Source organism: Balaenoptera musculus, chromosome 14, assembly GCF_009873245.2.
Source record: "Balaenoptera musculus isolate JJ_BM4_2016_0621 chromosome 14, mBalMus1.pri.v3, whole genome shotgun sequence".
NCBI classification, from domain to species: Eukaryota; Metazoa; Chordata; class Mammalia; order Artiodactyla; family Balaenopteridae; genus Balaenoptera; species Balaenoptera musculus.
In genome coordinates this window covers 23,531,374-23,558,080 of record NC_045798.1, presented here as the reverse complement: position 1 = coordinate 23,558,080, position 26,707 = coordinate 23,531,374, and the positions used below count along the sequence as shown (strand labels likewise).

The window sequence follows — 26,707 nt, the reverse complement described above, 5'->3', positions numbered from 1 at the left end:
AAGCAAACACAAGAACACCGTGGAAATACAACATTTTATTAAATCCATCCAGATACCTGGCCATCTCTCTGAAGGTTGAACCGCTCTAGAATGTAAGTTGGCACCACAAGAAAATAGTTGTTACGTGTCCAAAACCGGAAGATTGGAAGTGACCAAGTCCTAAAAGAGGAGATGTAAAACATGGCCCCAAACCAAAAAGCCACGATCTTGAAATGAGCAGAATCTAACAGCAAAATGCTTACTGAGTACTTTAAAAAATACTATGGATTTTCCTTATTTTTCCCCTTTAAGAATAATTTTTTAAAAACCCCTGAGACTAATATATAATCCTTCTTTACTGCTCAGATTTTAAAGACAAATTAAAAAAAATTTTTTTTCCCACAGTGGGTAGTGCTGCAAATTAGAGAAGTCTTGAAAAAACAGCAGAGAAGTGGTCCACAGTGTTCTAAACCAGACGTGGCATCAGGGAAACAACCACTCAAGCACACAAGTGGCATTTTGTGATCAAATTTATTTTTTGTTTAAATTTCATTTACTTTGTTTTACTGTAATTTACACAAGAGACTGCCAAGTAAACTAGATATTTTACATTCACCACACATTCCCTCAAATCTCCACAGTTGTTAGAAAAACATTAAAATCCATGCGCTGGGCTCTCATTTCCATGTGCGCCTAAGCTCCCAATGATGCTACAGACGCCAACGAGAGTTAAGTTCATTAAAAGGAGAAGGCTAGACTCTTTATTTCACAAAATTAGCAATAATCTTCCTGGCATCACTTTGCAGACAATGATTATGCTTTGACAAAACCTATCTTACAACAGTGCCCAGAGAGTAAACATCAGTCTTGATCCTGAGTACACAGAGGACATGTGCGATGTGGAGTCTGCAGCCGAGGATAAAGGGTATCGCAGCGCAGGAGTGATCCTAACATCCTTGTCTAAGTCACTGTGATCACTTCAGTGGGGACACAGGTCGTGGGAAAATAAGGAGCAGGGAAGGCAGGACTGTCAGCAAATCAGATGACTAATGTGACACGACCACGCAGGGGCTTGTGTGCTGTAGGAGGGACGGGAGGTTAAAGAAGATGGTTTGTGACTTGAAGGCTTCAACAATATCCCTCTATTCAAGCTCCCAGGACTGACAGGAGAGAAACTGGATTTGGACAGAGAAAGATGATAAAAATCTTACCTAGCTATTGTTCCTTTCTTTAAAAAAAAAAGGAAAAAAGAAAGAAAAAAGGGGCAGCAGCTTCTAACCGGCATTTTCATGATGCTTTTTCAGAATATGTTCTAATGATGTCCTACTTCAGAGCACATCCCAACGGGTGGAACCGCGCTGGCCCCTGGCAGGGCCTCCTAACCATGTGCAGACAAGCCTCATGCTGCCTCTGAACCTCTTCTTATCTCAAAGGCAGCATCTCCCCCTTAAAGTATATTTCAACATGAAAAGAGCAAAATGTCATCACTATCTATATTCTACCGTGTAAGCTGTGAGGAATCTAGGTCCTTTGCATAGTTTCCAAGTTGTAATTTCAGAAAACAGTCATTTCAGAAACAAGACTCCGTGGAAGTGCTGTACGTCCAATTTTTCTAAACAGCCTACAATCCTATTAATTTCTTCATCAATTTCTTTCTTTGCCTAACAGAAGCCTGAAAATTGTATAGTGTTTGTTATAAATCACAGACTGTCATTTCCATTTTTGCTAGACTTGATGTAGAAAAATACTTGAAATTCAACATACAAAAATCCAATAAAAAATGGAATTTTTTTTAAAAGGATCTTTTCCTTGGGGCAAACAAGTAAAAACTGGTCGGTAACTCTACTACTTACTAATAGATATTATCCAGTTTGGCTGTATGATAATGAAAATCCAGAAATAAATGATTATAAATACATTCAGAGTTACATTCCAGATTCCTTGGAATACCAAAAGATTTCTAATAAATTTTTCTGTGGGAGTCTGTTGATTATGGCACTAAAATTAAAATTTGTAAGAGACTGATTTAAAAGAACAGAAAAGTAATAAAAGGCTATATATATATTGGTCCACAACTTGCCATTTATGAAACATACCAGCTAGTATTACACTGCAGTCAATTCGTCCATTAATGGTATTACTCTGATAATTATTAAAATCTGTTCCAGGTATATATATTGAAAATATTTTCTTTTGCATTCTTGCTGAAGATAGGTACAGTACTTTGGAGAAATTGTACTAATCCCTTCAGTATGTTTGTATGTACATATATACACAAGTGTGTGTATTTTGATCTGCAGCTCTACATGCGTTTTATATACAGCTACAGATAGGACACACATATATACACACGTGGTTGGGACCTGTGCCTGTGGGCACATAACCACAAGCACACGTCTGGGAAACGTCAACACTGCAAGACATGGTCAGATTCTTCTTCACTCATCACTGGCTGCACTTGTTCCCCTTACTTGACCTTGATTACGTAACTGTAAGGAAAGCGAGACAGTGCAATGTGTTAAAATACAGAGAGACGCAAAAAATGTTAGACCGCAGCTTGTCACAAACATTCTCTAGGAAAAACATCCTCAGTGTAGCAAAACTTCTGGCAGACAATGCACCCCAACTACTGCATTTTAAACATTTAATCTCTTGATTCTGGTCTTACTAAGGGCATAATATTTTGTTTCATCAGAGGGAAGATAAATTAGAAGCAGAAATAAATCACAGAAACTCAGAAGACCTTAATGAAAGTAATAATAAATTTTAAAAAAATTGTAAATGAACACTAAATTTTAAGAAAAGGGCTTTGGAGGAATCCTGGCAGAGTTCATCCATTCTTATTTGGTATTTTTCTTCAGGAGTGAACATTTCGTTTCTCCGGTGTTCAATAATTAAAGAGCAGGTAGCACGTGTCAGGGGGCAGCCAAGAAACAGTGGGGTAAGAAGTGTGTTCTGTCTTCTCATTTTTCTCAATAAACATCATAGCTCAATATTAATGAATGACGACAGTGTACTGCCGATTTTTGTTTTTCATCCTGGTTCTAATATGTGGGGTAGATTTTGAGGCTCTTTTTTTCCCCTCTAGGAATATCTCTTATCTAGGCATATAAATCTGTGTGAAAGAAATAAGACCATTGAAATATTTTACACTGTAAACAAAAAGTAGTGTATTTACACATATTAAAGCTAAATGTAAAGATAACTGAAAAGTCAACATGAAGGGAGACTTCCTGATATTCAAAAAAATGTCAACTAAAATGAATTACTGAGATTGGCCCTTATGGCATGGGATGAAGGATCTTTGACTTTAAATGCTTTTACATATTTCCTTACTAACCACAAATGGTCCTAGTGAGAAATAGGTCAATTAACTGGCTATCGATGAAAACTCAGCTGGTTTCTAGGACAGTGCTGCATGATGAGTAAGTATACTTGGCAGCTGGATTCTAACCCGTAACATTTAGGATTACTAAATTCAACCTCTTCCACAGATAGAATTCTTACAGAATAATAACTCAGGTGTTCACTGTCAATGTCTGAAATATATACCTCTTACATTCTAAAAATTAAACCATACTTAATATGTTGTCTCCACTCAGCAAGTTAACTACCCATTACCAAAAAGGTATTGGTTTTTAAACATTCTTTTTACCCAGGTCTTCACTTACACAGTTTGATATTGTCTCTGACCCTACAGGGGACTCATCTAGACATCAGCAGCCGACGTGCCTCGGACGGAACCCTTCTTACGCATCTAAACGTAAAATAAAATCATGAGCTGCTGAAATCACAGACTCTAAATTGGGTTAGTAAGCAAGGGGAGAAAAAAGATCTAGAAGAGATTGTGAAGTGACCGCTGCCTATTTACAAGCATATCCACATTAAAAATGAAGTTCCGAGGCCCTTCTAGTTACCTTGATCTAAAGTAAATCTTGCAAAAGGCTTTTCTTACCACAGCACAAAAAAATGTATCTATTCTTGAATCTAGGAAACAAAAGCCTGCAGACTGATGATGTGAAATTATCAAAGATAGCCAGGGTAAATGAACTGTTCACTAATACAGTGTGAGAAAATGCCCCGATGGTCTGGTTCACCTTTTCAGTCCCTGGACCAGACAGGAAGCCATGAGATGTGGCCACCTCTGGCTTCTGAGACCAGTGTCCCTCAAAGGAGTTCTTTACAGGAAGTTTATTAAAAAGAGGGAGGACAAAAGGAAGAACAAGCGAGCACAGTAACAATGTATAAGAAACAACGGACACAAGGACAGGCATCAGAAAGGACAGGCATTCACAACAACGGCCTAGAGACAACTCAGTGAGAAAATTAAAAGAATGGACAGAAAAGAAACACATGTAATAAACACATTTCTGAAGCTCAACCCTTCCCCCCTCCCCCGACCCCTCCTGAAGGTCCAGTTGAGAACAGGCATAACGTTGCCGTAAGTACTCCTTCAGTTGCTGGGCCTAACCCCAGTATTCCTCTGCAGGATTACAGGCAGGGGCATTCCTCTCATGCCTAACCTCTCGAGATGCTACGCCTTCTCTCCAGGGCCAAAACCCATTTGAAAGAAATCCAATTCTTCAGATATTTGCGAATTAAGAAGAGAATTATGTAACACATCAAATTCTATCATCAGGTGTCAGGGAAACAGGACCTCAAGAAAAGGGGAAATTCCTCTGTGGTGAAGAGGACTTGAAAACGTTAAGCCTCTTCAGGAGGCAGGTGTTTTCTGGGTAGGCATTCTGGCCTGTGGGCATGAGGCTGCCCAGACTGAGATGCTCACAAACCAACTGTGAGGACCCAGAGCAGCAGCAATGTGATGTGGAATAAAGCGCTCCCCAACGACCTAGAATGAAGTAAATGGGACTTAATGTTAAGATGATCAGCATTTAACCCTGCAGTTTGACTTGAAGTATTTTTGAAATGTTTAACAAAGAAACTGCCATGGATTCCCAACCCTGAACCAATGACAGATTTCTACCAACTTTATGAGGGAATTTGTCAGTTTAAGCCATGTGGATACAATAATGATGCTTTCTAATAAACTGGGCTTCTGTGTAACACTTCTTACACCTTCTTTTCAAGTGCGATTCCCAACTCACAAGTAACAGATGTGCACGGAGAAGCAGCTGAGCCTGCAGGCCCTCTGCCACAGGTGGCAGCCAGTCACCACCTCCTGTCAGGGCTCTCCTGTTGGCGCTGTGTTCAGGCACCTTGAGACTAAAAACTTGTGAGGGAAGTAAGCACTCCCCTGGGGGAAGACAAGGCCTCGGCCAAGTTCGGTCCGAGGGGTCCAGAGCCCAAACCAGGGAGGGCTCCACTCGTTACCCTTCAGCCATCACCACTCTTCCTGGTGCTATGGACGGGCCTTCAGCATAGAAATCAAAACCAAATGAAAGCCTCCTTCCTGAGAGTTCGAATCAATAAATATAAGTCCGTTTTCTCTTTCTTCTTGGTGTTGGCAAATCGTTTTCTGGAGATGCCAAGGCTGTACCATAAGCTTAGTGAGAACGAGTGTGTAATCCTGCTGCTTTCTTTTTAATGTTCAGCTGACACCGGCTGCTCAGAGGGGTTGGAGGCAGAGGTGGCAGCTATTACTGGAGCCTGGAGCACCTGGAAGGAGCAAAACCAGGCAAGGCAGGAGGAAAGGGACTAAGACTGGGTGGTGGTGAGGGGTGCTTCTCAGAGAAGGGAACCTGACTCTTGAGAAAGGGAAGACAAAAGTGGGAGAGAGGCATTGGAAGGAAGGTAGCAAGTACCCACGACTTACTCTTGTCCGTTTAAATATTTTGCCTGGGGCCAGCCTAAAAATAAGGGTGTAAGGGATGGTCTTCCATGCTTGCCATCCTATCACCTTACTCCCAAGATCTAGAACTCAGAGCCATACTATTAGTATGAGAAATTGAGGTCAGAGAGGCCTCTATTGTCTGGCCTGCAAACCAAATCCCAATTTATAATGTTGTCACTATGGGAAAACATGTTCCAAATCTCAAAAACCGAACTTAAAAACTTTTGGAACAAAATCCATTCATAAGTTGGAGGCTGCTTAAAGTTTACTTTATGTATAAGATAAGGTTAAAACATTTTATTGCCTTATAAAGAAAATATGTCCTAGTCCTCTCAGAAGGTTTGTATAAAGCTAATTAGAAGCAGATCTGCTGTAATCACCAAAAGTAAGCAATTTTAAACACATTCTTTACAATGCTCTGTGCCAGACAAATAGATTTCCTTCTGTGCCAAAGAACCTGATTTGTTGCCATTCTCCTGTGATTAAATGGAGTTCCTGCCTCACACACAGGCGTTCGTCAAACACTCGCGCCCGCCCACGGGGCTTCCCAAACTGGGACTGCTGGCAGGACTCTGGATGCCTGCGTGGAAACCACAGCCTACCCTGGACATTCCTCGGGTTCACTTCCCCCGTGGGGCCTTACTTCCAACTGAAAAGAAGCACAGCCCAGAGCAAAAGCAAAACCAGACGCATGCCAAGAGTAAGTCGGGGAAGAACCCACTCTGGGAGAAAGGGGGTGCTCTTGAGCTGCAGGGCCGGCGCTCTGGTGCAGGAGGGGCTGGGGTGGGCTTCACTTTGAGAAATGGCACACAGACCTCCAGCCCAAGGATCACCTGAATTTCTGCCTAAAGCTTGTAAGAAATAAGGAGACACTGCTAGTTGTGGGATGGGAGGAGGCACTTCTGCAATCAATGACAATACTACTAGCCTTATCTACAGAATAGGGAACTAGGACTTACTGTGCTAGCATTAATAACTTACTGCGATAACAAAATGACAAAGGCAACTTGGCCTGATAAAGTGAATGCCTAAAAGGACTGCGAACCAGGCACCAGCATGGACAACCAATGCATGAAAAAGAATACAAGACTGCTGAACATTTTACACGTAACAAATTCTGGATCAACAAAGTTCTAGTTTACTTTCACGAAAGATGCTCAACAAGAGAGAAATCGGAATAAAAGGATATTAGTGTCTAAGAAACTGGATTTTGATGAGGATATAGAGATTAAGAAATGGCTTTCAATAACACTTTTCCTAATTGTAAGTCTATACTTATTAAGCACACAGTTTTAGAAAGGGGAAATTAGAGAATTTCCCCAGAATGGGAAGTCTTACTGTTTCTAGTTCTTTCTGAGTTTCATCTTCCATTCTCCTAATGTCTTCCATTGTCAGATCAATCCACTTGTCAATCCAACAAAAAAGCTGGCGATGAAAGTTTGTAAATATCCTTTTTTCTTGCTTTTAAAACAAAGAAGAAAATGATTATAAGACGGCAAAACTCTAACATTAATAACATATTAACTTTATATGCCCCAGATAACCCATGAAATCTACATATTCTTGGTTTGAAAAGACCACTATTTCAATTAGTGAAAATCTTAATTCCATCCTATTAACATTTTGTAAAACAAAGTAAAAAGAAAAATCTCCCTTTGAAATGTGAAACAATCCTCCTTGCAAAGGTAGAATGATTTACCAGAAACTGAAAACAAATGTGGTGGGCATTCTGATCCAACACAAACTCCTGCTGGACCTGACTTACTTTTACCTTTTTCTAATGTCAGTGACTAAAGGTCAACTTGATTTCTTCTGCTATAAAACCATACACTGTCATTCTTAACTTCTCTGCAATTCAAAGAAATATGGTGAGGTAGAATACAACATGTACTTAAAGAAGAGAGTCCCAGGTTCTTTAGAATAAAATGTTTTATTAAGAATTCTTATATACTCTCCATTAATTTTTCTGCTCTATTGTTACTAGGTGTGTGTGTGTGTGTGTGTGTGTATATATATATATATACACACACACACATACATACATATATTTAGTGGCTTTAACATATATAATTAGTGGTTTTAATTGCTGGATTATTTAAGTTTTACTACACTTTCCCAAGAAGCGAGAAAAGTGCAATGAACAGTGAATAGTACGTTTGGACAATCGACTTAAATTTTTTTTTCCATGAACAGGATGGACTTCATCAATTACATGTGTACCTTCTATTTATCAGAACTGGATTGTTAATCTATTACTCTGATCCAAGAGGAAGAAAAGAAGCCAATATTTACAGAGTGCCTACTGTGGCCAACGGCAAGCAGGCCCAAGAATAATGAAAGTTTCCAGCACTTTAAGATCCTTTTTTTTTTTTTTTAAACATCTTTATTGGAGTATAATTGCTTTACAATGTTGTGTTAGTTTCTGCTGTATAACAAAGTGAATCAGCTATGTGTATAAGATCCTTTTTTTAAAAAAATGTTAGAGCAGTTACAGTTTAAAAGTAGAAAAGTTACAGTGAAACTCAGATGCAACTAGTTGTGGGACGTTCAGAGATATAACAGGGGCCTCTATATAATGATAATGGAATGAGCTATTCACCCTATAGGAAAATTACATACCAAAGAAACTTTCCATGTTCCTCACATGTTTACAACCATGTGTTTCTATGCAACTGCAATTCTCCCCTCTTTCTACATCAAAATACTTGTTACTTTCAGTTGAATAAAGAAGACATAAAAAAGTAATTAGAATTTGGATCCTCAGATTATGTCACCCTAGGTTCAGCGTAACTATTCTCAGTGAGGATCTCTGAAGAAGACATCCCACCAGAAGGTGGAAAGTGCACAGTGCACAGAAGGTGTGTGTCAGGAGAGACCTGTGTGCAGGGGCTATCAGCCGAGCTGGGACAGAGGAGCCCCAACATCAAGGCGTGGCCTCTCCCTCCAGCCAGTGCCAGGACCCCAGGTCCCCTTGGAGACATGCTGGATGTGGAAAGGGCGCTCTACAGAAGAGCTGGGCAAACCATCAGGAAAGCACTTTGCACCAAAAACCACTATGCTTTTCTCCAAAGAAAGCCCCTTAAAACCTCTGCTGGCATCTGTTTTTGCTGTTTGTAGGCAGAAAAAGGAGGGCAGAGAGGAATTACAGAGGGGCAATAATTTCACCTAAACGAGAAGGAAAAAGTGGCAAAAGAGAAAATACACCATTAATAGCTACTTCAACTCTTAACCTAAATGTAAGTCACCACCCTCTGAACAGACTTTACCTTCTGAATGAAGTTTTCTACTTTGCTTTGCAGTCCCCACCACTTGAATTTGATGGTCACCAGCTTATAGGCACACATCTGAGGACAGTCAGGGTTGCTTGCCAGCTCCTTCTGCATGAGGAAAATTGAAAATGGGCAATCGTGACTTAAAATTGACTGTTGGGTAACATCATCACAGACGTACATGAAGAAAATTACAATCTCATATGTGTTTAATTCAGGTATTTGGAAATTTGAAATCATTTTAGCAAAAGCAGCAGTATTCCCCTGCTGCAAACCCTCCTTCCACAGACCAAGTTACTTCCTGGCTCTACAATTTAATAGGCGCAGTGCTCCGCCTCAAATTACACTATTCATATTTCACATTAAACACCAAATTCAATTCACATCATATCAATAGTGAGCCTTTAATACGTAAAGGTTCTCATAACACCATTATCGCAATCCCACCGTGGATGTGGTGAGGTCTCATCCATTTTATTGAGCCTCAATAAAAAAACCATGAGGAAGATTAGTCGTCTTCTTGTCTTCAAACACTGGCAAGTGGAGGGGCACTGTTTTTTGGGTTTTTAAAAAATTTATTTATTTTATTTATTTTTTATTTTTGGCTGCGTTGGGTCTTCATGGCTGCGTTGGGTCTTCATTGCTGCGCGGGCTTTCTCTAGTTGCAGTGAGCAGGGGCTACTCTTCATTGCGGTGCACAGGCTTCTCACTGCAGTGGCTCCTCTTGTTGCAGAGCACGGGCTCTAGGTGCGTGGGCTTCAGGAGTTGTGGCTCGTGGGCTCTAGAGCACAGGCTCAGTAGTTGTGGCGCACAGGCTTAGTTGCTCCACAGCATGTGGGATCTTCCCGGACCAGGGCTCGAACCCGTGTCCCCTGCATTGGCAGGCAGATTCTTAACCACCGCACCACCAGGGAAGTCTGGGGCACTGTTTATTAACTGAGGTATTTTTCAACCAAAAGGGGGGACCATGTAAAGGGATGTAGCAGCAAAAGTGATCTATAATTATCAAGTATTTGAAGGCAAATCCCATACATCCAGACTTTAACTTCCATAAATGATTACACCTCATAGTTTAAATGTAGTAGGGAATCAAATCAAGAGTTAGGGTAAAAAAGGAAAACTATTTAAAAAAAAAAAAAAAGAGCAAGGGAGAGAGATGGGGGACTATGTGGACAGAAAAAACAAAATAAAATGTTCGCAATTTACTTTCATAAAAACATGAAAAAGCAATTAGAATTTGGATCCTCAAAACATGTCACCCCAGGCTCAGAGTATAAAAACTTACTCTGGATTTCTAGGTTCAGAATGAATGAATGAATGAATGAATAAATAAATAGGTAGAGAGAAGCCGAGGAGGCAGAAGAGGGAGAAGAGGAGGGCAAAAACAAATACGGCAAAGTGCTAACAACTGTCCAATCTAGATGGACGTGTTTACTGTTCTATTCTTTCGGTTTTTATGGCTGCTTCTGAAATTTTTCATTATAAAAACCGGGTTGGGGGGGGATTGCAAGCTATAGTATTGCTGATGATTTCTGTGAAACTTAGTGCAGGCTACTGTCCTAGTAAGCACAATATACTAGCATGTTTACTTGGGGGAGAGGGGTGAACCAGGAGCTCATCGCACACACCAGTGTCTTCACCATGGTCCCACTCAGCACCACTGTTCTCCCAAGGTGGTATATGCGGGAGACCGATCCGCTCCCGAGCTGACCGAGGAGAGAGCCTGGGACGGGCCCAGAGCAAAGGCAGCCATCGACCTGCCTCTGGAGCTCCCAGTTTATCACGGAAGGCAGGTATGGTTCAAAGAATCCCAGGTGGCAGAGGCGGACTGCAGGTATGGTCTAGGGAAAGAGCCATCCAGTAAACTCTCAGCCCCAGTTCTGGTGTAATTCCAAGACGAAAGCTATGTCTCAGGACTGTTGTAAAGACTAAATAAGGCAGAGTATGCTCCGTGCTTAGTTGGTGGGACTCGGAGCTTAATACAGATGAGTTCTCCCTCCCTTATTCTTTCATAGAGTTGTACCTACCACCTTGAATTTGCAAAACAATTTTAAAATAAAGTTTCTCAAAAGAGTAGAAAGTTACAGGGACCCTTTTTATAAAAACTAAATTACAGAGTGAAAAGATTAAGCAGCCTTTTACAAGCGTTCTTCCTTTTCACCACTGTTCTTAGCTTCACACAGCACTCAAATTGCAGTGCTGGCGTCAGTCACACTGTGTGCCACTATCACTTCTTGTCAGCTTGCACTCATACACACCCCCCACTTTCAGTAAGTTCGTTGTGTGTGAACAAATATTACTTCCATTCAGCCACACGTACATAAAATTTTAAAATGATGAACTTCTAGGTCTTATTCTAAAACCTCAAGATTATTCTTCATTTACACAATCATAGCAACCAGACCACATGTTTCCCCCAAACCCTCAATAATGTTCCAATGTCAAGTGAATTCTATGATACAATATATGAAAAAATTCTATTTTGGTGTTATTAATAGGACTCAAAGTTCTGTAGAGTCCTGCATGACTGATCAACTTTTCTCAGAAAATGTCTTCTGTAATAACATTTCATCTTCTGAATAATGACCTGGTACATGGATTAAATCAATGAGGCAACACCACAAGCATTTAAATACAAACATTACATACAGCAAACTGTCCTTTTGTAGGTGAGTTCTATGTCAACAGAAGGACTTGGCTAGCTCAGCTCTAGTTTTCCAATTTCCTTCCCATTAAACAGAGTACCAGTGTGAAAATTCAGCATGGATGTGTACGTGTGCACATGTGCGCACACACACATACCCATACTTTATGAACAAGTTTAATTCAGCAAGTATTAAGTGGGCACCATTTACAATCCAATTTGTGCTAGGTGGTATTAGAGGACACACATGTGGCTGGTAGAGAGGAGAGTGACTATGTATAAAAATAATGATGAAACCACTATCCTTGTACCAACAATCCCTATCAGAAGGGACACACCTCTGCTGTGGACACTGTGGCCCCAGACTAAAATCACACATTTGTAACTCCCCCTCCCGTCCCTGACCTGCAGACCCAGCACTTAAGCTGGGCTCTGGAGTCTGTAAGAGCAGTCCACAGCCTTCCCCAGGATGTAGCGAGCTTCTCAGTACCCAGCCTTGTTGAAATAATGACAAGGTTGGTCTTTTACAGATCATTTTTTCAATAAGCAGTGAGCCAGAGTGGAGGTACTCTCTAATCCAATGAGTGTCACTGACATGAAACTTTCACATGAAATACAATTTAGGTGTATGTAGAATAAGGCACTTAAAACTGGGGGGTACACCTGCCAAACGGTAGTGCTAGACTCGGAGTAAGGGGACTTGGGTTGCAGTTCCCATTATGCAAAGTAACTTCCCATGTAACGTGGGCAGGATCCTTTACCTCCCCAGGCCTTACTTCTCTGTCAGGAGAAGCAAAGGCTGGGCTCCACTAGAGCTTTTCATCTTCCACTGACGTGCCACTAAAAGCAGGGGTGAAGGAGCTGAGTGTGAGGGTCGGGGTTGGCCCAGGGCTGTAGCGGGTAAGCTCATGTCCCTGACATTCAATGGCTTGTCTTACAACTTCCTATAATTTTGCATTTTATTCTATAATATGCTTAGGCTTAACAAAATATCCTCCTGCCCACCTACTCAGGCTGAAATTTCCTCTTGACTGAGAACCTCTGATGCACCACTGATTAGTCGTAAGATACCTTCCAGATGGAACATTCCAAGGTCCTATTAATTACGGGCTACTGAGAGCTTCGTTCTCAAACTCCAAATCATTGGACACCTTGTGCTAAATGAAAACCCTGGGTGTTTCTAAAACACCAACTCTTCAGAATTTCCCCACCATTTTATAAAAACAGCAGGATGAAGCATGGTTCTAATTAAAGAGTAAGCTAAATTTAATACACACATGCCTATACCAAACTGGGGCTCCAAGAACAAAGCACACACACGTGACTTCAATAATTACCCAAGTTTGTTTCTCACATTCTTTCTAGTGACTTTGGCAGGCTGCTCAAACCAATTAAAGTACTACTGGTAATTTACAAAGTAACACTGGTCTATAGCATTTAGTTTAAAAACTAAGTGATGGGACAAACAAGAACCAGTTCTCCGAGCTATCTTCCATGGATCTAAAATGTACATTCAGTCTCAATTTGCTTTTTGTTTTCCATCCAATTTACAATTATTAAAAAAAAAAAAAAGTGCAGGGAAGAATACGTAAACCAATTAAAAAAATAAACAAGGGAACAAACAGCCTGCTGCCTTTATTTCTTGGCCTAATTCTCCACAGTATCAATACCCTAGTGTGAGGTACAGAAGGTGACTTACAGAAACATAATCTCAAAGATCCCCGGGAGAAAGATGAGAACACAGAAGCTATGTATTTTCATCAGCTACTATTATTAATATGTATGTGATATTTAAGGTCTCACCCAATTCTAAAAATGACTTATGCAATTCACCTCTTAATCTGTGCTATGGTCTTAAAACTAGTGACTAAATTAAGAAAATAGCTTTAAAAGTCTCTTTTGGGACTTCCCTGGTGGTGCAGTGGTTGAGAGTCTGCCTGCCAGAGCAGGAGACGCCGGTTCGATCCCTGGTCCAGGAGGATCCCACATGCCGCAGAGCAACTGAGCCCGTGCGCCACAACTACTAGGCCTGCGCTCTAGGGCCCACGAGCCACAACTACTGAGCCCGTGTGCTACAACTACTGAGCCCGTGTGCCACAACTACTGAAGCCCGCGCGCCCAGAGCCCATGCTCCGCAACAAGAGAAGCCATCGCACTGAGAAGCCCGCGCACCGCAACAAAGAGTAGCCCCCACTCGCCACAACTGGAGAAAGCCCACGCACAGAAATGAAGACCCGACACAGCCATAAATAAATAAATAAACAAACAAACAAATAAAAGTCTCTTTAATGATGACACAGAAAATAGTAAACTTGACTACATGTGGTAAATAAAAGGTAAAAGAATCCTTTTGGCATAGTCTTTCTGGGGTGGGATCTGACACTACGTAATTAAAAAGTTTTAAAGCTGCTCGTAACCTATATATACCATATACCCTTTAACCTGATAATTCCACTTTCAGAAATGTATTCCAATTCATCAGGTAAGAAAATAACACTGTAGATTTTTTCAGAACAGCGAAACCTTGGACTTACTAAACTCAACACCCACTGAAAGAGAGTTGGTGAAATACCTCATAGTTCTTCCAAGCAATCGGCTACTATGCATACAGCCATTAAAAACCATCTTTCCAAAGAGTGTGAAGAAAAAAAAAATCATAATACGAATATAAATAGGTATCTATGTATAATATAAACATCTACAGCAAAATAAACTATGTGAATTAAGAAATATAACAAATAGCGGTAATTAAATGCTGAGACTACAACTGACTTTTATTTTCAAAACTTCATAAATATGTATTATTTTATATTATAATCAGAAAAAAAATTAACACGCTTGAAGAACAGACTCTAAAAAAGTTTTTGCCTTCAGCTGAGTATTTTAAGACAAAGATTTACTTCGCCCTAAATTATCTGGGTACTATTTTAAATCTTCATCTTTGACTATAAACAATCTAAATATTTTCCTGCTTCTTTTCTTTTTGATGTTTCATAAATCAAAGCTAAACAAAATCAAGCTAAAAGCTGAATTAAGATCTTTAATACGTAACTTTAGTTCAGCCCACATTTAATTTTTCCTCATCTTAAACTTCTAAAGCAAAAACAAGGTATACATGTAAAGTATTATCAGCTTCAGAGTTATCAGAAGTATCCCTGTGAAAAAATGTGTAACCTTTAAAAAAATGTGAAAAATCTCAATGGGACAAATATTTGCGACCCCACATTCAGAGCAGTGTTTTAGAATCCAGAGAACCCAAAGGAGTTTCAGCTTGTCTGCCCAGCCTTCAGGGGGCTCGCTGCTGGCGCAAAGCAAAGTTTCCTCTTTGGCCTTAAACAATACAAATGTTTTCTGATTCTTTCCTCCTCCATCATTTGAAAAAATAACCCCAAAGCAAATAAAGGCAAAATCTGAATTCAGATCATTCACACCTAATTCCAATCCAGCCCAAGCCTAACACTTCCTAACCTAATGTAGCAGTAAATAAAATTATTCTGCTAATGAAAATACAAGTTTTATACAGATTATAGCATGAAAATTAAAAAAAAAATTGAAAATAAAAGGTAAAGAATGGTTGGTCACCAAAAGATAAGAATCAGAAGTTCTATAAAAAATAAATTCCATGATGTCCGCCCTTGACCTCTCTGGCAACGCTGATGACAGCGCTGGTGACTGATGCACTGAGCTCATCTCCTCCCCCCACTCCAAGCGTCAGTTCCAGTGGAAATAACAGATAAAATGCTTTGCTTCTCCCTGAAGCACCTACATATTAAAAGAGCCCCTTCCCCTAACCCCCTTTCCCTCCATTCTCCAGGAAAAAAAAAGTCCCAAGTGTCTGAAACTGACCCAATACCCTTATTTAATCCGTACTCTGTTTTCAAGAGAAATAAAAAAAAAATTATCAGCAAAAAAAATAAAAAAATAAAAAAAATAAAGTCATGGGCTAACAGAAGAACCCAAAATGATCACCCATCTCTACACGATTTAAATTTCATCTGTAATACTAGCTCGCTGTGAAAAGTTTCCAAAATTGTATTTAAATAGTTTGTGTAGTCACTGAATTCCTTACATTTCACTTTTCTAACTATAAATGAAACCCCTAAGCTCAAATCATGTTTTTAATTTAACGACACATATTAGGTTACTCTGAGGTATGTGGATGAGGCCTAAGGGAGAGTAATGTATACTGAAGCCACACAACCTAACTAAACAAAACGCAGGGTGTTTAACTGGAATGGTGAGCAATCAGCCCATGCTCTCCACAAGAACTAGTTCCTTGTATCTGTGACAAACAAATACATACAAATGCAAAAGAGGGGGAAAAAAACCACCCAAAGGCATTCTGCAAACTCATTTCCTAAAAATGTAGTCCTCTCACAGCTTCATCCTACGTGTCAACTGCACATACACTTTTTCCTATTTAAAATGTGTTGGGATAAAGACAGAAAAGGTATAAGCTACATCTAACCAGCGTTAATATTTTGCAAGGACACAGCAGTTTTTATAAGGCTCATGCTCCCTTCATATTTCAATTTTTCAATTTTAGGCAATCTGAACGCTCAATTTCAGCTGCTGATTTCGTCACGTTAAGTTTCCAACCCAGATTTCACTAAGAAAGTTAAAAATAAATGCACTGCTGGGGCTACTGCCAGTGCACCCATCAGTAAATATCAACACAAGATTACAGAATGTATGTGGAGTATGCGTACTGAAATTTCAAGCAAAGCCTGATGCTACAATTCACAGCCATTCCCTCAATTTGGTTTAGATTTTGGTAGCCATTTGGACAGACCAACACTGGACATCATATCCTCTGTAAGTACATGGCAAGTCCAACACTGATTTTTATTTTATTTAAGATAGTTAACTTGAATTCAGCGAATACTTACTAAGTATCTGTAAGTATCTACTATGAGCAAACTCCGTGCTCAGCACTGCACATACCAAGTGAGCCGGACACAGAGCCTACGGCTGAGAGTTCAGAGAGTGACGGGAGGACGAGGAGGTGGGGGAAGGAAGGGAGTATGAACCCGTGAACCGCCACCCTGACGCAGGACACACCAAGTTCCATGAGCAGGTCATCAACAAAGGACTCGGAAGGGTTCAGGGCAGCAGGAGATTCCTAACTGGTTGGGCAAATGCTAACTGTTAAATGGAAGAAGTAAATGTGGGATAAAGTTCAAAAGATTAAACTAATTGTAGGTTAAACTAATTTCACAAAAATAGACAGTAAAGCTTACTGCCTGTGAGAGAATGATCAGTCACATTTTCCATGTCTCCAAACTTAGTATTTTTGTAGCTCACACCCATTTTACTAATCAGAACTTTGACATGTGCTTCATGCTTGTGTCCAATTACTCCAGGAGTGACACCAAGTACAAGTGAAATCACAAATTCACGCTTCAAGTGAAACTCATGAAGAAAATTTTATGGCCCTGACAGTGTCAGGAAGACACTCCGCAAGAGGCCCATCCTGTCAAATTACTCCTCGAACCTGAGTAAGACATCCCATCCATCCACGCCTAGTCCTTCGGCTCTGCCCGAGAACAGAGGCATTCGGTACCCGAGATAAAGCTAGAACTAATCATGTACCGCTCCTGGGGCACTTAGCTTCTGGAAGACACAGAACGGCTTTTTTGGTGTCCTCTTAGGAGTTGCATAATTGATACATACTAAGGGCAAAATGCCTATTTTTTATACTGAATTAAAAACCTAGTTGCCAAACCAAGTACTCAAAAAAAATGAGCCATGTTCTAAGGTCTGCTTTAGTATATACATAAGCCACAGTGTGGTCAACTAGAAACTAATTATTAGGCCTCTTTATACCACCCACTATGCGGTTTCAAATGTGAGATTACAGGGAGGGAGCACATTTAAAATGCCTTCACATCCCTCCTGGACTCAGAGCCAGGTCTAGATGAAGACACAGGAGAGTGCCCTCAGCCCTCCTCCTCAGGCGGCTCAGTAAGAGACAGTGCTCATTAGCCTCTGGAGGACGAGGATGGATGATCTGGGCTGCTTTCCTGCCAGTCTCTACCTCAAAGAGATTTCCACAGAGGGGTTTCAAATTCTCCCTCATCCCCTACTTCCATTCTTCCCATCCCCAGCCAACAGAACCTTGTGGTATCTTTACTTTAGGCCACAGACAACCAAAACTGCCTTCTTTTCACAGGTGTGGGGGGAGAAGAGAAAGTCTTGGTAGCACAGCAGGATACCAATCAGCATCCCCATAATCCAGAGATGGCTGCCCTCCACCGGCTTGGAGAATCCAGAACGGCCTCCGTGGTAAGTCCAAAAGGAATCTAAAGCGTGACTGCGCAGGTGAACTGCACAACAAACTGCTCTGCAAGGCCAAGCTCCAACTGCCGGAGCTTTTGCGTAGAATCGAACTAACTGACATAGAAGACAAACTGCACGTGTCTTTATGATTAGAAAGAGAATATTTATATAAAGATATATAAAAAGATAATATAAAAGCCACCACAATTTCTGCATCAACTTCTTTACTCGACCTGATCCCCTAATACCCCAATGTTCAGACACCACTGAGTCTTCTGAAACACGTCAAGCACTGTAAGGCTCGGCAGACGCTTCGGCAAAGCCTCTTACAAAGACCTTTATAGGCCTAATTATTAACTGTCATATATATGTAGACATAGAGGCTGAAGTCTTCATGAGGCATCTGGATTAAATGAAGAAAAAAATGAGACCTTGCCATAATCTTCAAAAGTGTTGTTTCAGTTGGTTAAAATGACAACTCCTCACCTCATCAGAGAAGGCAAACTGGAGAGCTAAAGGAATCCACATGCAAATGGATAAACCATTGGTATTGGCAGTCATACCAACATCACAACCCCCGAAACATAAAATGAACCAAAACACGGACACGTGCACACACACACACACACGCATGTGTGGTGCTACACAGAAGACATTTACATCCATGAGAAATGCACAATTTTGCCTTGAAGCAAAAATCCTTATAGGTTATAAATCACTCTCCTATTACTATGCAGAGTCACTTAATCAAGTGTTGAACCCTAAATAACAAAATATAATTCACGTGCTCAGATTTTAAAAATTCTTTTTTTAGAGGGGGAATGAATACGTATACAACTAAGGTCTGCACCTCTGGGTCTGTAGTTTTAAAAAAATAAAAAAAGTATGTATCATACCATAAACTAAAAAAAAGTCTGTACTCCTAACACATACAGGTAATATGAAAATCTATTCCCTGGCAATCCCGTGATCCCCTGCTAGCAAAGGCTCTCTAAACTGTGTGGCCTCTGCTTTATGGCTGACCCGAGTCAAGCACTCATTAAGCACTCATAACCACGAGGGGTAAGGACAGGTGAACCAGGACATGTTCGACAATCCCCAGGCACCAGAACCAAGGGAACCCAGACACTAGACAAAGAAAAGGAATAACTGTGTCGTCAATAGGGTAGCATATTCACTGACCTCATTAACCCCAGGAGATGGTAAGAGGATTTTTATTTCCAAATACAAAAGCATGACAACAATGATAAAAGCTACCATTTATTGTGCACTTCCTCTCTGCTGGGATTATAACATTCATTATTTAGTCCTCACACAAACCTTCTGAGGCAGTTACTAATATCATTTCCATTTTAGAGGTGTGGAAACCGAGGTTCAGAGTTAGGGTTAAGTTATTTAAGTCACAACTTGTGATAGATTCACGACGGGTTTTTAATGGATCTCCCTTAGTGCCACTGTCACCTAACAGATTCTCTGACCACTGGAAATGTATGACAGGTATTAAGAGAAGTATCAAATTCTGGAAAGTACCATGAATAAGAGAGCCACACAACTGCCATGATGCAGGAGGGCAAAACGGTGCAGATTGGTGAGCCGGGGTCTCTGGATTAAGAGCCAGAATCTGCTATGTCTCCATGCCTTACACATCTCTGTGACTAGCACTGAATCAGGTGCTACAGAAATGGCAGACGCTTCTCCTGTAACTATTATCCATGTTTCTCTGGCCAAGTTTCTAATCTATAAAGTGAAGCAGCTGTATTTACCCCACAGGAAGGTTGTGAAGATTAAATACAACATTGTATAATGCCTGGCACCAAAAAAAAGCTTCTTTTCCCTCATCCAGTCTGGTGCAGACAAGCAGTAAATAATGCAGTGATTCAGAAGGAAAATATCACTGTGGGATAAGTAAGGGGAAGTTTCAAAGCGATCACGGGGTGTGCACTTAGCTGTGACTACCCTTTGGAATGTGTGCTGGTAAGGTGAGTCTCCGCTGAGGGGCATGGAAGGCCTCTGGAGCGGCAGAGAGACCACCAGGCAGCACTCAGACTGGAGCACTCTTCTATACGATCCTGGGCGACTGGGTCCAGAACAGGGTTTCTTCCTTTTTGCCTTAAGTACCATGTATTTCTTCCCTATTCTCGTATTTCAGAAGTATAGAAACCTTCAACTATTATCCTTCCCTGGTGCTCCCTTTGGTGCCAGGCAAATAGGGCCTGCTGAACAGCTGCAGGAGATGCTCATAAGAGCAAGTCAGTCCACAGGTTCCTGTTTTTCTGTATGTTGTATCATCAGCTAGTCAATCCTTCTTACTCTTTAGTTTCTATCTCAGCAGTAAGCGATGCTTTTAAGGCCAGTGTTAAATCTCAGAGAAAGACTTCTCCTCTGACTTACTCTTGACTACCTGAGTTATTTCTGAGATCACAGTAACTCACTGAAATTCAGTTAAACAGTAACCCAACTTATGAGAGTAGCTGCACCTACCATCTCTTGGCTCAAGTCAACAACCGACAGGCAAATAGGTAGAATGGTATCACTACCAGCCAGCACTCTCCCTGAGAAATAAGCTATTGTTTAACCCCCTCACCACACACACACACACACACACACACACACACACACACACACAAAATGGGGCAATAATTTGCTATACTGCAACCTGAAAAAATGCAAAATTTCACAATTTCTAAAAACAAAACCTATTCTAGAATTTTAAGTAACCATTAATGGATAATAAAAAACAAAGCAATGTTAGTTAAAAAGGTAAAAATCATAAATAAAAAAGCAGTAAAAATCATATTCCAAGTTCCTAAAGGTTGGAAATCAGGTAAAAGTCATAGTGTCAAACTACCTTTGTTGCCTGTTATAAAACTGGTTAGGAGGTCCTACAGGAAAGATGTGCACCCAGACACAATAGCCCACTACATAATATAGCATCACCTTTTCAAGCTCATACCTGAAAAATTGACAATTTGAAGAAAATTCAATATTTAATCCACCTCCAAGTCTCAACTTCATGGCCCTCTATTCCCTGAAAAGTATCATCAGCCAAAGAGCTGGTACTTATTGGGGCCAGAAGGCCTTTGAGAAGATATGGCAACCTTAGAAGCAGACACCTGTCTGCTCTAGCACAGCACTCTCTTTTAAGGCCAGTGTTGAATCTCAGAGAAAGGCTTCTCCTCTGACTCAGGGTGAGTTCTAAAGTTCACAGTGAGAAATCTTGAAAGGGGTGGGGAATTTTTTTTTTTTAAATCCATGAGAGTAAATTTAGAACATGCATACTGAACTCGTTCTTTAATTTTTTTTTTAAGTGACATATATCACTTTCTGGGTATTAAAAGTCTCTAGTCATGGCCATTAAACTGAGAGAATCTTGAACCAAACTCTATCCAGAGAGCAAATATGAAAATAATTATGAATCATTTCTTATAGAAGAAAGTCAGACTCATTCTTCATTTTAATTGATGTGCAAGACAGTCCAAAATAGTCCAACACCCATGGAGAACCACTCACTGGGTTCTTCTCGTGGGGCTGTTACAGTAATCCCCTATCTGCAAGCAAAAACTAGCACCTAGACATCATTTATCAATGACCTGTGACTGGCTTCAGCATAAACAGATTGGTTACCAAGTAAAACCCTGTTGGCAGAAAATCTGCTCTGGGCATGTTTAGGTTTTTATGCTCCTCTTCTCCTGTCAAATTAGCTGTAATAACTTGCCATCAACACATTAAGCCTTCTCTAAGGGGCTGTCATTTAGTTTAGCGGATGTCTTTAAAATCCATTATATTTCTATAGCAATTTAAATTATTACCTTAACATTGCTTTTCTTACTTCCATGAATAAAGTAAGGATGTGCTTTTTATTAGAAAACAACTACTTGCCATCAAAATTGTTCTCTGGTGCCCTGCTTTCCGAAATATAACTATTAAAAGGCCAGGAACATGAGACCAGGGAAGGGGAACTTGTTCAGTTTTTACTAAGACTAAATTTAAACTATCAACCTTCATTTAACATGGATTTTTGTACTGCTTCAAGTCTCAAAAGAGAACATTACAATCCCCAAAGACTAAATCACTTGTCTCTTTTAAGAGTTATCAGAATAGCATTATGCTGAAAGTGACAGCCTGGCTCTGTTCTGTTTGTTAATGCAGCGCAGACTTGCTGGCCAACTGCAACTGGCTGTGAGTCCTTATCGCAAATAAAACTATTTTTGTGCCATTTCTGTTTTTCACTTAAACGTCACCAGCTCTTCCAGACTCAGGACCTGTCAAGTGTTCTGTTGCCAAGACTCTGCCTGTCAGAAAGGTCAGCATCCAGTACCTTCCAGTTGGGTCCCAAAGGGCCTCTCTTGGTTTTGACTGACTGGAATAACGCTGGGTCTTCATCAGCTTTGTAGTCCTGCAAAGGAAAACAAAGTCAGAAGCAGAGAAGAAAACCAGAGAAAATTCTTTAACCTTGCCAGAACAGCCCTTTGCAGCTACTAAACACATGACAGAAACTGACGGGGCTTTACTGTGCTTTGCATAAATGCAGGAAAATGCTTCTATATGATATTAAGTTCTCAGTTTGGTTCTCTTTGCTTTAAGCTTTTACCTTGTAGCAAAACAACTACATAATAAAAAGTAATAAAAGTCCTGACTAACAGTCCACCATGACTGGTTGCTGGATAGCTATCTCTTAAGAAATCTCCCGAAACTTTTCAACAGTTTCAGCATTTTGATATACATATAATCACACTCAAGAAATAAAGCCGACCCATACCAGTTTCCACAACACCCACAGATGAAGACACTGGACTCTAACGCCTGCTGGAGAGCAACTGCCACGCATGATGGGAAACACCGAGCAGAACCACGGACGCTGTGGCATCCCCTTGAGCTCTGCCACGGCTGGGTCTGCGGTGGGTGCCTCAGTTAGGAGGCCAGCCACTCCAAAGCCTTGTTCGTGGAGAGCCATGGGTACACAGGCAAACCTTAGGGACTACACTCATGTCAGCCCTGCACTGCCAAGTGAGGTGAGCGAGGGCTTTACGACTCCACATGGGACTCAGTTATAGCATGCCATAGGGAACAGCCCTAAAATCTAGGTTTTATAGGAGGTTTTGGTGTGTAAATTCTGTTTCCCTTAATATCCTCTTTCTGATAGAATGGAAAACATGACAGGAGTAAACCTTTTTAATCCTATCTGCTTTACAAAAGTTCTTTTGTCATTACACACACACATACACACAATCTACAGATAGAAATAAAAAACTACTTTTGAAGAGCTAACATCCAGATTTAAAAAAAGAAATGAGTTGTAACAGTAACAGTGAACAGAGGTCAGTTGAAAATACTACAGAAGGAGAGCCCCTTTCTTCTTGAGCAGAATTTTTAAACCAGGGGTCCTTCACAGCATTTATGGAGGGACCACATACTTTGAGAAAAATGCCCAGACAAGTCAATATGAAAAAAATCATTGTTTTAGAGATAGGGGCAGTGCAAGCACTGAACACATGCCAAAGCATAATACAAACTTTCAAAATCAAAGAAAACACGCTGAGAAGCAGCCAATCAAGACTCAACAGTTATTCAGTAAATGCATATGACGTTAATAACTCCTAAAGAGAAAGTTATAATTAAATTACGTGAGGAAGGAGAAAAGTGAGGTTCCGGTAGACAACAAAACTTTAAAGAAAGATAATTGGGCAAATATGTGACCTTGAACTCCTAACCTCTGTCTTCTAAGAAGCTACAAAAAGGCCCCCCAGAGGGCTAAGACAATTACACAGGCAAACTTGGCTGGCCATGCTGGGCCTTACTGCTAAAACAAGCAACATGGCGCAGCTACAGGCACGAGGTCAGTCACCACTGTCCAGGAATGACAAACTGGGATGAGCCAACTGCAGGGAGTCAGACAACGGGAGTTACTTGGTGTGTCCGGGCACATCAGCAGAAAGTTCAATTACTGTCAGCTAACATGAATTCTTAAATTCCGATTTAGAACCGCACCCTAAAAATTAACAACTTCACTGCTGACTGAGAAAAGAATCAACTGTACAGGTGGTCTCAAGACCTGGATTCACAGTGAGAAATCAGCTGTCCTACTAACAAATACTTGTAACCCCATAACACATTTTCTTCTAGGTCAGAGGCTTGGAAACCCAGAGATAAGCTCGGTTTCCTCCAAAACTGAAAATATTTAACATTATATCAAATAATCACTTTTGACATCATCTCCCTCGATTCCAGGTCTATTTATTGAACAGCCATCACAGAAAAGGTGCATTACATATGCACCATGCAGTGCACAGGATGCTAAGCTAAGAGGTAGTCTAAGGGATCTGAGGACACAAGGAGAGCCAACACCTGGTTCTGGCTCCTAGAAAATCAGTCTAGCTGGGAGCAAAGCAAGAGAGACAAAGAAAAGGTAATCGAAACCCCAGAGACTACATGTTGACTGCCAACAGAGAATGGAGAGGAGAATTACAGACAGAATTGAAACCAACCGACACCAGCCAAGGAAATGTATTTTTAAAATGAGTTTTAACATCATGTTTAAAAGTAGAAAAATCTTACTTCTAAAGAACACTGTGTTAAAATTTTTTATGATAAAATTTTAATTATCTGAATAATGCCCAGAGGTCTGACCACTGTTTAACATTTAACAGTTCATCTCATTTGAAGGAAAAATACTTCCTTTTTTCTTTTTTACTAACTGGGGTGTGACCTTACTGTGGGCATGATGCTCAAGTTTTTGTTTTTTACAAAATCGAAGATATTATGGAGCCTGGCATGAGTTGAATAGTAAACACCACATTTCCTGAATCTAAGAGGCTGCCAGTTACAGGATGCTCCATTATTTTATGTACCATTAAGAAGGAAAACACTAAGCCCATAAAACATGCCACAACTGGAAGACAAATCTGATGAAATAGAGACTGCAGAACTGTCTCTGAGGATGCTAAACTCACCAGCTCCAAGAGAAAGAAAAAACAAAATCCACAAAATGAAGTGTACACAAGTATCAGTAGGGCTGACAGTATACAATAAGGGTAGTACATAAACCAAGGCAGAACTTATTTAAGAAAAGCGAGCTTGGTCTAAAAATTGTATCAGCATAAATCATTTTCATGTAGAGGTAAACTAATTAAGGGGTGACTCACCCCAGGAGGTTGGTCTAAGCATGATTACAGCACCAGTGAATGTGAAAATGTAAGCGGTTGGATTAGATGGACTTTTGGACAACACTCCTTTCTCCTTCCTAACCCCACCCAGCTCCATACCAGGGCGACACCTTAAGGGATTTTCAATACCTATCTGCCATAGATTAATTAACTGAAGAACATGGAATAACACTTTAAAAGTTCTCCACTCTGGACCTAATATACCGATCCTGAAAGTTTATTTCCGAGCCTTCATTATTAGTGCTATTCACTGGATAACTTTTCTGAACTATGGATTCACAAAATTATAGAGGTGAACTGTACCTTGAAGACCACCCAAGTCGCTTCAATTCACAAATGAGGAAACCACAGTCCAGCAAGAAGGTGGCATGGCTCACCTACCTGAGGACTTGAACACAAGCCTTCTTACCCTCTGTCCTGGGCTCATTCTAGTCCAGCACACAGGAGGACAGCAGAAGTGTGTCCACAAAAGCCAGATAAGCAAAACACATTTCAAAACCACCAAGAAGCAGCAGCACCAGAGGTACCAAAGTGGATTTTCCTATAAGGCATGCGTGTGTGCATATAAAATATCACACATATACATATATACATATATCTCCAAAGCTAAGTCTTCCCTCTCTGCTTTTTTCTCTTGAATACAAAGCAGCAAACATTAAGGAAATACTGAAAATGCAACAAAACCCAATTATTAACAATAGCACCTTAACCTTGACAGATGAGGATAATGCATCTTGTCAAAACCTAGGAATTTTTTTGTGCTTTTTAATGTTAGTTTGAATACGTAAATGTTTAATCAGTTGAATTAAGTAGCAAGATATTAAAAAGCAGGAAGCAGGTGTGGTTTTAACAACCTCAGTTTTGTATCTCTATAACAAACATTTAATTTTTTGAACAGTATCTTTTTTGCTACAATTTTATTGTTGGGTAGCTAGTTTGGTCTTTCTTATATGAAAACCGGCCAATTTATATCCGTATCACAATGAACAAATATATTCCTTCATGTATGACAGTTTCAGCATACAGAATGCAAAACCTCCGCTACCAATTATAGCTGCAAATGAGCAATAGTGTGGAATGAGACAGCCTGCTGGCTTTGTTAGTATTCTGTCTCCTTTGGGATCCCGTGGGGAAAGGGGAGGCTCTGATGAAGAGAAGCCCTTGGCTCATGGTTTATTGTGCTTGCCACCAGCTGCAGACTTCTCATCTCATTAGTTCTTTTAGAATACTGTGGGTGAAGACAGCTGTAGCCTACTTGAGTCTTCAGCTCCTGGGTATTCTGAAGGCTGAATTTGCTATGCACTTTCTGTAATCCTTGGGAAAAAAAAGAAAGCAAATTCACTAGGCCAAGGAAATGTATTTTTAAAATGAGTTTTAAAATCATGTTTAAAAGTAGAAAAATCTTATTGCTAAGGTGCACTGTGTTTAAAAATTTTTATGATCAAATTTTAATTGTCTGTATAATGCCCAGAGGCCTGGCCAGGATAAGGAAGGGTTTAGTAAAACCATCATTATCAAGTTAGGTGTAATGTCCCCAGACACTGCTTGCTCCACCAATGCTAGCGCCTGAACAACAGAAAAA

The 26,707-nt window shown here is 40.4% G+C and overlaps 1 protein-coding gene across 3 annotated transcripts in view; it reads right to left on the bottom strand.

Moving 5' to 3' along the window:
• Window positions 1-491: 491 nt before the first annotated feature.
• PITPNB (phosphatidylinositol transfer protein beta) overlaps window positions 492-26,707 on the bottom strand; it is a 61,650-nt gene continuing 35,434 nt past the window's right edge. Inside the window, exons 8-12 of one of the 3 annotated variants that reach the window (XM_036874844.1) lie at window positions 22,281-22,358; window positions 9,037-9,147; window positions 7,109-7,231; window positions 3,651-3,736; window positions 492-2,468 (exon numbers count right to left, since the gene is read on the bottom strand). In XM_036874844.1, the coding sequence (XP_036730739.1) occupies window positions 3,689-3,736; window positions 7,109-7,231; window positions 9,037-9,147; window positions 22,281-22,358 (360 nt within the window). In that variant the 3' untranslated portion in view covers window positions 492-2,468; window positions 3,651-3,688. The other 2 variants (XM_036874842.1, XM_036874841.1) reach the window with 2 other exon arrangements.